The 11,708-nt window shown below is 51.5% G+C and overlaps 1 protein-coding gene across 2 annotated transcripts in view; it reads right to left on the bottom strand.

Annotated features, from left to right (window-relative positions):
* Nucleotides 1-63: 63 nt before the first annotated feature.
* Nucleotides 64-11,708, bottom strand: part of LOC114040464 (sodium-coupled neutral amino acid transporter 3-like) — a 28,107-nt gene continuing 16,462 nt past the window's right edge. For both annotated transcript variants that reach the window (XM_027858578.1, XM_027858577.1), the window contains 11 exons: nt 10,426-10,617; nt 10,193-10,274; nt 9,594-9,709; nt 5,739-5,812; nt 5,464-5,556; nt 4,851-4,932; nt 2,889-2,971; nt 2,675-2,733; nt 2,190-2,363; nt 1,920-1,999; nt 64-328 (listed from right to left, as the gene is read on the bottom strand). In XM_027858578.1, the coding sequence (XP_027714379.1) occupies nt 127-328; nt 1,920-1,999; nt 2,190-2,363; nt 2,675-2,733; nt 2,889-2,971; nt 4,851-4,932; nt 5,464-5,556; nt 5,739-5,812; nt 9,594-9,709; nt 10,193-10,274; nt 10,426-10,535 (1,155 nt within the window). In that variant the 5' untranslated portion in view covers nt 10,536-10,617 and the 3' untranslated portion in view covers nt 64-126. The remainder of the gene's footprint in view (nt 329-1,919; nt 2,000-2,189; nt 2,364-2,674; nt 2,734-2,888; nt 2,972-4,850; nt 4,933-5,463; nt 5,557-5,738; nt 5,813-9,593; nt 9,710-10,192; nt 10,275-10,425; nt 10,618-11,708) is intronic.

Genomic DNA, 11,708 nt, shown 5'->3' with positions numbered 1-11,708 from the left:
CCCAGGTCTAGGGGATGCAGCCTCTGACCCCTGCCCTCCCAGACCCAATTGGGTCAGGGATCACCAGCACTTAGCACCATGCCAGGCACTTGAATGACTGACTGACCCCTGGCGTCGAAGACTCACTTAGGTTTTGGGAATATAGCCCCTGACACCTGGCTTCTTTTTTCCCCTAGCCCATGGGGACCCACATCCTAATCTGGCTTCTATGCCTACTTTTCTCATACCATAGAAGGTGAGGTAGCCAAAGAGGGCAGCCATGAAATACATCACATACATGACAGCAATGGACAAGTTGGATATGTGTTGCATCTTCTGCTTAGTGGGGCTGTAGGGGAGCAACAGTTGGATTAAGCACCAGAGATTGCTCTCCCCTCTCCCCGCATAGTCAGTGCCCAGGAATGAAGTCTATTCCTGGAGGCTAGAGTTGGGGGTGGGGTCACGAGGAAGGAGCAAGATTGAGCAAAAGACAAATGCAGGTCCTTAGAACAATAACTGTTACTGCCATAGATGTGTCCTGCTTTCAGGTGTATGTTTTATATACGTTGTCTCTAATCCTGTGAGGAAGGTATCATAAGTGATATCATCCCTTTTCATGGGAAAAATAATTGTATGGATGAGGAAACTGATTCAGAGAGGTTGAGTGATTGACCATGGTCACACAGCTAGTAAATATTAGAGGAAGGTTTTGAACTCAGGTCTTTTACTCTAAGTCCAGTTCCTGGTCTGTTATATCTTATCATAGAAGATCAGAACTGGAAGAACCCTTAGAATATGGGACATGAAGGGTCCAAGCCGGAAGGACCCTTGGACATGGGACATGAAGGGTCCAAGCCGGAAGTACCCTTGAATGTGGGACATGAAGGGTCCAAGCTGGAAGGACCCTTGGATATGGAACATAAAGGGTCCAGAGTTGGAAGGACCCTTGGATATGGGACATGAAGGGTCAGAGTTGGAAGGACCCTTGGATATGGAACATGAAGGGTCCAAGCTGGAAGGACCCTTGGATATGGGACATGAAGGGTCTAAGCCAGAAGGACCCTTGGATATGGGACATGAAGGGTCCAAGCCAGAAGCACCCTTGAATGTGGGACATGAAGGGTCCAAGCTGGAAGGACCCTTGGATAGGGAACATAAAGGGTCAGAGTTGGAAGGACCCTTGGATATGGGACATGAAGGGTCAGAGTTGAAAGGACCTTTTTGGATATGGAACATGAAGGGTCAGAGTTGGAAGGACCCTTGGATATGGGACATGAAGGGTCCAAGCTGGAAGGACCCTTGGATATGGAACATAAAGGGTCAGAGTTGGAAGGACCGTTGGATATGGGACATGAAGGGTCCAAACTGGAAGGGCCCTTGGATATGGAACATGAAGGGTCCCAGCTCGAAAGACGCTTGGATATGGAACATGAAGGGTTCAAGTTGGAAGGACCCTTACAGTTCCACTGCTCCAATCCCTTCAATTTACATATGGGGAAATTGAGGCCTAGAGATAAAAAATGGGCTATCCAATCCAGCTATCCTGCTTTTCAGATCAGGGCTTTTCCCATCATATCCTCCTGTCTCTCAAGTGGCACCATGGTATAGATTTTACAAATGAGGAGACTTAGGAGGGAAAGGGATTTGCCCAAGGTCTTACAGCCAATAAGTAAGAGCATGGATTTCTTAATTCTTAGATGAGGGTTATTTCCATTCCTTCCCATTGCCTCTCAGAAGTGTCACAGGGTTACAGATTCAGAGCTAGTAAATCAGAAGTCATTCTAGTTCAACCCCCTCATTTTAGAGATGAGGAAATTGGAACCTACCAAGGTTAAGTGACTTGCCCAGGGTCACTTAGGAAGTAACAAAGCCAGGATTTGACTCTAGGTCTTCTGACCTCAAATCCAGCGTTCTTCCCATTTCACCCTGATCATACTCACTCCCTGAGCTCTGTGTAGATGGGCAGCACCTCTGGGTGGCAGACGAAAGCGAAGGCCATGATTGGGATGGTGTATGCTGTCTGTGGACAATAGGAGGTGCTGTTGGCCCTTAGTGGCATGGACCTTCCCCACCTGCCTGAGGGACCTCCAGCCAGGGCATAATACAAAGCCTCGACCCTGGAGGTGAGGGACCTCAGTGTTCCAAGGGCCTCCCTCCCCACCCTTGAGGGCTGGCACCCACCCACTTGACCGCAGTTGGCCCCAGCACACCTGCGTATTGAGGGTAAAGAAGCTGGGGACACAGCTCTCGTCACTGGAGGCCTGGATGAGGGGGTCCCCACCCGAGGAATCCTTCATGATGATTTGCACATGGCTGGTATTCCCCGTCACATTGGCAGAGAATGTGGACAGTGGACACGGGACCTGGAACTTTTTGTAGATGACCTGGGGGAGTAAGGATGCTACTGAGTACCCAACACAGGCATCGTCAGGCTCCCTATGCTCATGGTCAGCGATGGGGAGTATGGACACCCACACTGCGCTCAGCTGGCAATGACCCTATTGTCTAGTCCCAGGTGCTCAGAATTCACCCAGCGTGACCTAGCTTCCTGCAGAGTTATCTCTCCCCTGATATTGGAGTCTCCCACAGGTTAGGACCGTGTCTCCCCCCTCCCAACTGGGATCCCTGGAGATAGGGGCCATGTTTCCACCTCAGAGGTGGGGGCAGGGGGGGGGGGGCAGGGGGCCTCACTTACTGCAATCAGGAAGAACACCATGCAGCTGAGAGAGAAGCCACTGGAATAGCCCAGGTATCCTAAGGGTAGAGGTGGGAGGGTGAGAACAGAAGGCCTGTCCCCCTGTCCTCACCCCAGCCCCATCCCATTCCTCGAGGGCACCAGGACCACCCGCTTCCCCCCCCCCCCCTGCAGCCAACGTCCCCTCCAGCCCAGCCCGCGCCCCGCCTCTTACCCAGCTGCCTCATCAAAGCCAAGGGCAGGATGATGGTGACTGTGACCAGGATCACCAGGTAGTTCCCATTCATGTACCAATCCCTGGAGGGAAGGGGAAGGAGAGGGCATAGAACAGAAGGTCTCAGAACTGCCTCTGAAGAGGCGTCAGGGATGCCTGGTGTGAAGGGAGAGACATGGTCCTGTCCCCTGGGGCCCCTCGCTTCCCACCTCAGGAGCCCCGGCCCCCCTGACCTTCTCCCTGGAGGCAGCCTCCCCAGTGCACCCCAGCAGCCCAGAATGAGCCCCCTTGCAGGATGTGCGTAGGGGAGAGGTCAAGGCTGGGGACCCTGAGATGGTGAGGGAGCTGGGAAGTCAGGCAAGGGCTAGGGGAGGGCTCAGGTGGCCTGGGAATGAGGATTCGGGAGCAATGAGGGGTATTACTCCTCAGGAGTCTCCTGGAATCCTGACCCTGCTCCAATTTAGCTTTTTGTTCTCCCATTCCCACCCCTTCCCAAGGGCACGTGCCGGTCCGGTCCTCGGCCCTCTGTGGCCGGGACTGGAAGGGAACAGCCTCTGAGGTCCCCTTCCAGGGTCCAGGGGAAGGCTCCTGGCCTGGGCAGGAGCAGGGCCTTAGACTCAGTAGCCAGCAGAGATGCAGAGCCTACATCATTGGGCATAATCTGGGCTATGGGGGGTTTAACCCCAGAGGCCTTAAGTTAAAAATAGCAGGAGCTTAAGAGCTAAACCCTCTCCCTGACCTCGCCCTTTCTTGGGCCAGTCATCCTCCACCTCCCCCCATGAGGGTGGGGGAGTTGCTGTTGGGCCTAGCTCCCACAAGCCTCACCGCACCCCCTCCCCCTCCCCTGCTCGACCCCTGCAGCAAAGGGAACAGAGAGTAGAGACATCTATCCCCGGGCCAAAGGCAGGACCTTCTGGAAACCCTGGGATTCTTGGATGACAGAATCTCCTTCTAGTTACAGCTAGAAGGAGCCTTGGATATCAGGCACTCCAGCCTCCCTCATTGTACATATGGGGAAACTGAGGCCAGAGAGAGGAAAGGGGCTTCACAAGATCACAAAATCAGTGAGCAGAGAGCTGAGTCTCCAACACAGGTCTAAAAATGCTAAATCAAGTCATTTTGCCTCAATATTGCCTTGAAGTCCTCAGCTTTAACTTGCCTTGCCCCACTGAAAGTGGGATAGGAAGGAGAAGAGGAGCTGAGGGTCTAGAGAGGCATGGATAATTTGGTGATTCCTTCTTGAAAGCTGGGCCCAGGGAATACAGAGGGTCAGAGGGGAGAAGCAGGGGAAGGAATCAGCACAAGAAGAGAAAGAGGAGAAACGCAAGGGAGAGAGGGTCAGAGGAGGGGAAAGGGCACAGAGAGGCCATCAGGAGTATTAATAACTAGTACCAAGACCAAATTGTGCTTCCTTAAAGTGACAGGCCCCATGCATGGCACCTGGCTCGGAAAGAAGCCCAGGCCCAGTGAGGGGGAGGGGTGGGGAATTCCTGGCTCGTGGCCCCAGGCCCAGGGGTGTGGGCCTGGGAGCAAATGAGCAGAGCAAACCAAGGGGAGGTCCTGGCCTGGAAATAGTCTGGCCTGGGCTGTCACATCCCCACCTCTTCCTCCTTCCTTTAGAGGGAACCAAGAATCTAGGGCCTCCCTCAACACTACACCCCCTCCCCTTCTGTCAGCCAGGGTCAGACCCCACACTCTGTGCTCTCAAAGACAGGCCATTATCCCTCTCCAATTCTGGACTAGCCCATCTCTCCTCCCCAGTGCAGGCCCATCGCTCCTATGGAAACGGACGATTCCCGGCCCCCTTTCTCCCTTCTCCACTCCCAGAATGTCTCAGTTCTCAGGATAGGCTCATCCCCTGCCCCCACGGCATCCTGCTTTCCCTCTCCACCCCGAGGACCATCCCTTCTGTCCCTCCCCTGGTTCCCTGGTTCTCAGGCTAGGAATAGGAATGACTCTTACGAGGTTTTCTCTGGTAGATTGAGGAAGGTCTGGATGACCAGGGGCACTTCAGATTTCACGATGTACAGGTAACTGGATATGGCTAGGGAAGGAGGTAGAGGGAGCAGTTGGGGGGATGTAGCAGGAGAAGCATCAGCCATGTTCCCTGTTCCTTTCCCAATGGCTCATAGGGATATTAGTGAGAGAGAGAGGGATGATGAGGTGGGAGGGTGGAGAAGGGTGGGGGGTGGGGAAGGGGGGTGTGGCGGAGATGAGCCCAGGCTTCGGCACCATTAGGTTGTCACAGAACCCCAGGGGTGGCCCTAATTTGAATGGGATGACACCCTAGGTGAGCACCCACCCCACCCTACTGGAATCACAGGAGACCATATAAACCAGGCAAGGGAATCAAAGGGACTAGGTATTTATCTAATCTAGGACTTCAGAGATTACCTAACCCAATGCCCCCATTTCACAGACGGTAAAACTGAGACTCAAAGGGGCTTGCCCAAATTCACACTAGGACTTAGTGACTTGTCTACTTTCCATAGGGAAGTGTAACTCAGGAAGATTAAATAATTTGCCTAAAGGGTGTGAGTGCAGCCAGACAAAGGGGTAGCACCTGTTCCCTCACCTCCAATGTTCTGTAGGGTGATAGCTATTGCTGCCATCAGCTTCCCTGGTGTTCCAAAGGCACGATAGCCCAGCTGCTCATAGGCCCGGATACCTGGAGGATGTGAGAGATGGCTTTAGGCAGGGCATCAGAACGGTGAGGTCCGAGCCTTCCAAACTTATACCCGGGCCTGGTACCTGAAGTCTGGGCTTGGGGCCTTGCTACCCGGGGCTATGGTAAATCTAGGAAGGCTTTTTGGAGGTTGTAGAGACTGGCTTTCTGAAGAGTCCTCTTACCTACAATCCCTGAAGACTTGAGCAGTAAGTGGATGGAATAGCTGGAGAGCAGGGCCACACAGGTGAGGAGGAAGCTGGGGGAGAGAGGGGATATTAGTGAGGGAGAGATGTAGCCGTCAGGATGGGAAAGCAGAATACTCATCGTAGCTGACATTTACACAGAGCTTTCAGGTTTGTGAAGCCCATATCATTTGGTCCTCATGCCAATCCTGGAAGGTAGGTGCTATTATTATCCCCATTTTACAGATGAGGAAACTGAGAAAGGCAAAAGTTAAGTGTGTGCCTGTGTCTGAGGTTGGATTTGAACTCAGGTCTTCCTGACTCAAGGTTCAGTGCTCTAACCATTACACCACTTAGCTGTTTCTAATGGAAGAAAAATCCTGGACTGGAAACCAGGAGAACTGAATCTAAGTCTTAGCTCTGCCTCTAACTTCCTATCTGATCTTGGGTGATGGAAATAACCCAGAAAGGAGGCCTGGCATAGTGGATAGAGGGCCAGCATTGGGTTTCAGTCTTGCCTCTGACACATACCTGCCTTGAGACCCTGGGCCAGTCCCTTATAACGTCTCAGTACCCAAGGAAGCTCTCCTAGATCATAAAGGATGGACCGATTGCTGATCTGCACCAATGAAGGGAATTTCCATGCTGGGAATTCCCACACTGGTGAAGTCACGCATGGACCAAAAAAAGCACTCATTTGCATCTCCAGCTACAGAAACAGGTTGCTCACAATTACCCTGTGAGGCAAGGACTGTGGGCATTGGTATTCCCCTTTTACAGATGAGAAAACTGAGGCTCAAAAAAGGAGAAGTGGTTTGCTCAGCATTACTCAGCTAGTGAACGCAGGTTCTAGATTTGATGCTCTTTCCTTTATACGGGGCTGCCTTTCCAAGTCCCTTCCCCTCTCTGAACCTCAGTTTCCTCAACAGTAAACTAAAGAGATTGGACTGCATGACCTCTAGGGTCTGTGTCCGGTGTCTTCTGGACTCTTCCAGCTCAGACACTGTTCTGAGGCTTCTTCCAGCTCTAGCATCTAGCCTAGACCTAACTGAGAGGCAGTGTTCGGTATGAGATCGTTTCACTGTCTTGGGCCCTGCCCAGGCCACCCCTGGAGTACCGTGTTCAAATTTGAGCACCACATTTTATGAAAAAGAAAAGCTGGCGGCTAGGAGGTGCAGTGGATGAGGTACTGGCCCTGGAGTCAAGAGGACCTGAGTTCAAATTTGACCTCAGACAGTTACTAGCTGTGTGACCCTGGGCAAGTCATTTAACCCCAAGTGCAAAAGAAGGAAAGAAAGAAAGGAAGGAAGGAAGAAAGGAAGTGAAAGAGATGAGCTACAGCATGTCTCCAAAACAATGTGAGTGGAGTGTTGAAAAGATTAGAAGGAAGGAAGCAAGGATTTATTAACCCATACTATGAGTCAGGCTTTGTACTAAACACTCTACAAAAATTATCGCATGGGATCCCCACAATGATCCTGGGAAGTAGGAGCTATTATTATCCCCATTTTACAGTTAAGGAAACTGAGGCACATAGAAGTTAAATGACTTGCCCAGGGTCATGCAACCCCTAAGTGTCTGAGGTCAGATTTGAACTTAGGTCTTCTTGATTCCAAGCCTAGCATGGCATATAAATACCAGGAACTAGGGATACTTAGCCAAAGGGGTCATCATAGCCATGGAAGAAGGATTAGATTTGTTCTTGAGGTCAAAGGGCAGAACTTGGAGCAAAGGCTGAAGAGGGGCAGATTCAGGTTTGATGGGAAAGAAAAATTTGCTAGTAGTTAGAGCTTTCCCAAAGTGAAATGGGTTACCTTGGGGGGGGGGGGGTGGGCTTCCTCGCTATTGGAGGCCTGAAAGCAAAAGCTGAATGATGTCATCAAAGGATCCCTGGTCAGGCATGGGTGGCCTTGGATGGTGACCATCCAAGGCCACCCATGCCCCCTCTAAGTTGTTCCATTCTGCAATTCTAAGCCCTTTCATTGGAAGTCCTGTCTTCTGAGAGCCCTTCCAACTCTGGCATGCCGGAACTCTGTGTAGATAGCAGGAGGGTCCTAGCTTGAGACGGGCTTTGGAGAGTGTGGATCTGGGATGTCAGGCTCCCTTGTGTCTTCCCAATCCTTGACAGACAGACTGTCCTGGCCCTAAATCCCATCCGTACCTCTTTCTCCCACGTAGCTGAGAGCCTGGGGAGGTGTGGCATTCACACCCACCCTTGGTGCCCAGGAAAACTCTAGCAAAAAAAAAGCTCCCTCTTTCCTTTGTTTGGGGGGGATGAGAGAGATGGAGAAACGTGTTCCCAAAAGGTCTGCTTAACAATCATCTTTTTTTTAATTATACTATGTTATAGAAATGCTTGTTTTATTCTGTAAATTAAAAATAAAATAGATACAATTTTTTAAATTGGGAGGGGAAAGGAAACTGAGGCAGGTGGCCTAGACAGAACAGAGCCAGGATCATCTGGTGGTGTGCCAGCAAGTCAACATAAGAATCCAGGAAGGAAGCAAGTGGTCCACTTTTAACTGTACGCTGCAATCGTTACTATCCCTTCTACTGTCTTTTCTGGCCTGAAGAAAAACATTGAATGGAGCCCTCACCCATAAACATCTGGGGAGGGCCTGGGAGCAAAGAATATCAGACTCCCTCCTTGAGAGATTCCCCCAAGGGGTATCTGCACAGACACCCAGTCAACAATTCCAAGGAACAGCGAGGCCCAGGACGTTTGCATGAAAACACATTCTCTCTGTCAGATGCATGGGACACACATGTGCACACATACACATACATCAATATCTGCAAACACATGTACACACAACGGATTAAAGCTGATTAAAGCTGAAAGACACAAGGGATGGTCTAGTCCAAAGATCCGTAAGCTCTGTTCCATTGACCCCTTTTTAGAGTCTGTTGAAGCTTATGGACCCCCGTCTCACAACAGTGTTTCTAAGTGCATGAAATAAAATGCTGAGAATTATTAGAAAACCAATTCTATTGAAATAGTTATCAAAACTTTTTTTAAAACCAAATTCATGGCTTAAGGTGAGAAGCCTGATCTAATCTTACAGGCTCAGTGAGATATGATTTGCTTAAGTTTCCATAGCAGAGCCAGGATTTGAACCCAGGTCAGTGGCGTTCAAATGCACATGTACTGTGCGCACAGACACACACATACCTACACCCACATAGAGAGTGATGCAAAGAGATCTTTATAGAGAAAGAGACACAGAGAGATGCACGGCTACAGGCCTGCCCACATATACTCCTGGCCCAGGGAGGCAGCTCAGGTCACCCTGGGGGCCTCAGGAGGTGGCCTGCTTTCCCATCACCTCATATTTTTCACTTCTCCGGTCCTATTTTAGTCTGTTTTTATTTGAGGGTAAAGAAAAAAAAATCCCAAACCTTTTCTGGGAATAAACAGCCCGGCATGGACACAGAGACAGTGTACTGTCTTCCCCCGCCCTGCTGCCTCCCTGCCTAGGATCAGGGCCCAGCTCTGTGTGTGTGTGTGTGTGTGTGTCTATGTGTCTGGTTAGGGGCAGTGGCTGGAGCCGGCATCGGGGTGGGGCTGAGTGAGGCTAGGGCTGTAGCTGTTGCTTATGTTAACATTGGATGAGTCTAGGCTCAGTCAGAAACCCCAGTGCCACCCTGAACTCCCATACCCCGGCCATGGTCCCCTCCCTCCCCTGCCCGTGGTTCAGGCAGATTGTCAGGCCCTGCTCCAGTCAGGGGTCCCAGAAGCTAGGGTCAGACCAGGCCAGGCTAGGTTCCAACGGCAGAGATGCCTGTGGGCTCTGGGTGGAGGGCTGAGGGAAGGGGCCATTTGGGGGCCAGTGTGGAAGACATTGGGACACTCACAGGAAAAGCAGGATGCCAGTGTTGGCCATGGCATATGCCAGCCCCAGGATGCCGCTGCCCATGATGGCATTGCTCAGGTTAAACACAGACATTCCGAATGAAGTCTTCCCTTCAAACTGCAGAAACAGATGGGGAGAGGGAAGGGGGTATTAGGAGTTCTTTTCCCACCCCACTACCCAGACACAACTCCTGAGCCAACATCCCATTCTCCATTTCTTGCCCCACCCAATATCCTGAGATCACTCTCTCAAACCTTTGCTTTCCCTGAAGCCCACCATCCCTCCCAGATCTCTCATTCATGACCCCATTCTCAACCCCCGTTCCTGGGTTTAGTCTCAGCCCCTATCCCTACCCTATCTGGGATCCTTAATCCTCCCTAGGGCCCATATCCACTTATCTGAATACAGTCCCTGCCCCTGCCAGAAACTATCCTCCATGAATCTGTCATGGGGCCCCACCTACCTTCCATCTCTGACTTCCCTGGATGCCCATCCCCGGGGCTATTTCCCATCCCTCCATTCTTGGGTCAAGTTCCCCCAGAGCCTCCATCCCTAGCCCCCAAATCCTCTCATCCCTAATCCACCCCGTCCTGGGCTCACATCTGTGAAGTGTGTCTCTTTGCTGACATTTTGGGGCAGGAATCCCTCTGCTTCCCCATGGCTGGGTCTTCCACCCTCACACCTGTGGACATAAGGAGGAACAGTGACCCCATTCATCCCCCTCTGAGTCAAGAAGAAAACCCCAAGTACAGCTAGGGTAGGGCATGCCTGCCTGGCATCTCTTCCTCTTTCCCTGTCCCATCTTCCCACCACCCCCTTCACAATGGACTCACCTTTCTACTCCTACAGGGGGCAAAGCCCCGGGGCACACTCCTTCCACGTGTTTGCCATTGGGCACCAGTTCCACCATCTCTGTTTGTGTGGGCACCGCTGAGGGGTTCATGGCTGGACTGGGCACAGATGTGGGCAGCAGGGGAGTGAGAACTTTTGGTCCTGATCACGTGCCTTCAAGACAGGTAAAATCTCTAAGGGGAAAGGGGGGGGGCCATCAGGGGAAACCAAGCACCATCAATTCAATTCAACTTAATAAACATTTATTAAGCACCTACTAAGTGCCAGGCACTGTGCTAAGTACTGGGGATATAAGCACGAAGAATAAAACGATCCCTAATGGCAAGCTGCAAAGGGACCTTAGACGCCATCTGGCACAACTCCTTTATTTTGAAGAGGGAACTGATGTCCCAGGACAAGAAATGACTTGCCCAAAGTCAAATGGGCAGTAAAAGTGACAAAGCCAGTGTTCCAGCCAAGACCTCTGACACTGAATACAGTGTTCTTGATGCTAAGTCACCACTAGCTTGTTAGGCCTCTTTTTGTAACCGTAGTTCAAGCTCACCACCTTGCCTCCTCCAAGGCTGGAGTAGAAACGCCCAGCCAGCTGTCCTAGGGTGACCTCAGGGTGAGATCTGACTCCAGTCTACAGCCTTCTTTCCTATTTTCCCCAATACTAGTCCCCTCGATTAACCCTCCCTCACCCCCCATAGCAGCATTTAACCTGACACATCTGAGAAAACGTCCAGGCTCCAGAAGAGGTCTCGGTTCCCAGAAGCCCTGGCCTGAGGGTCCCCTTGCCCCCACCAAATCCCTGACTGCGACTACACTCCCTTCACTCCCCAATCAATCATTTACGGAGCATTTATCAAATGCCTACTATGTGCCAGGCACCGTGGCTGTCCCTCATGCCCTCAGGGCGAGGATGAGACTTGTTTCTCTTGGAACCACTGGATAGAAGTAGGAACAATGGACAGAAAGTGCCAGAGTGGAGATCTCCAGCAGATAGCGGAAAAACTTCCTTCAATCAGAGGTGTCTCGTAGTGGGATGGGCTCCCTGGCACTGGAGGTCTGAGACGTTGCAGATACACCTTAGACAAGATGCCCTTGGAGGCCCCTTCCAGTTCTGAGATGCCGTGATGCTGTGGCTTGGGGAGGGGAGCTGCAGTACCCCATTAGATCCCAGATGGTCAAACACCTGGATACTTGGAGTAAAGTTCTAGGGATCTCTGGGGGGCATGGGCCCCAAGTTAAGGAGACCTGAGGGGGAAAGATCTTCCTGGAT

Source organism: Vombatus ursinus, unplaced genomic scaffold (assembly GCF_900497805.2).
Source record: "Vombatus ursinus unplaced genomic scaffold, bare-nosed wombat genome assembly UNPS02013198.1, whole genome shotgun sequence".
Classification (NCBI taxonomy): Eukaryota; Metazoa; Chordata; class Mammalia; order Diprotodontia; family Vombatidae; genus Vombatus; species Vombatus ursinus.
The sequence above is the reverse complement of the archived record's forward strand: the minus strand, read 5'-3'. Positions and strand labels throughout refer to the sequence as shown.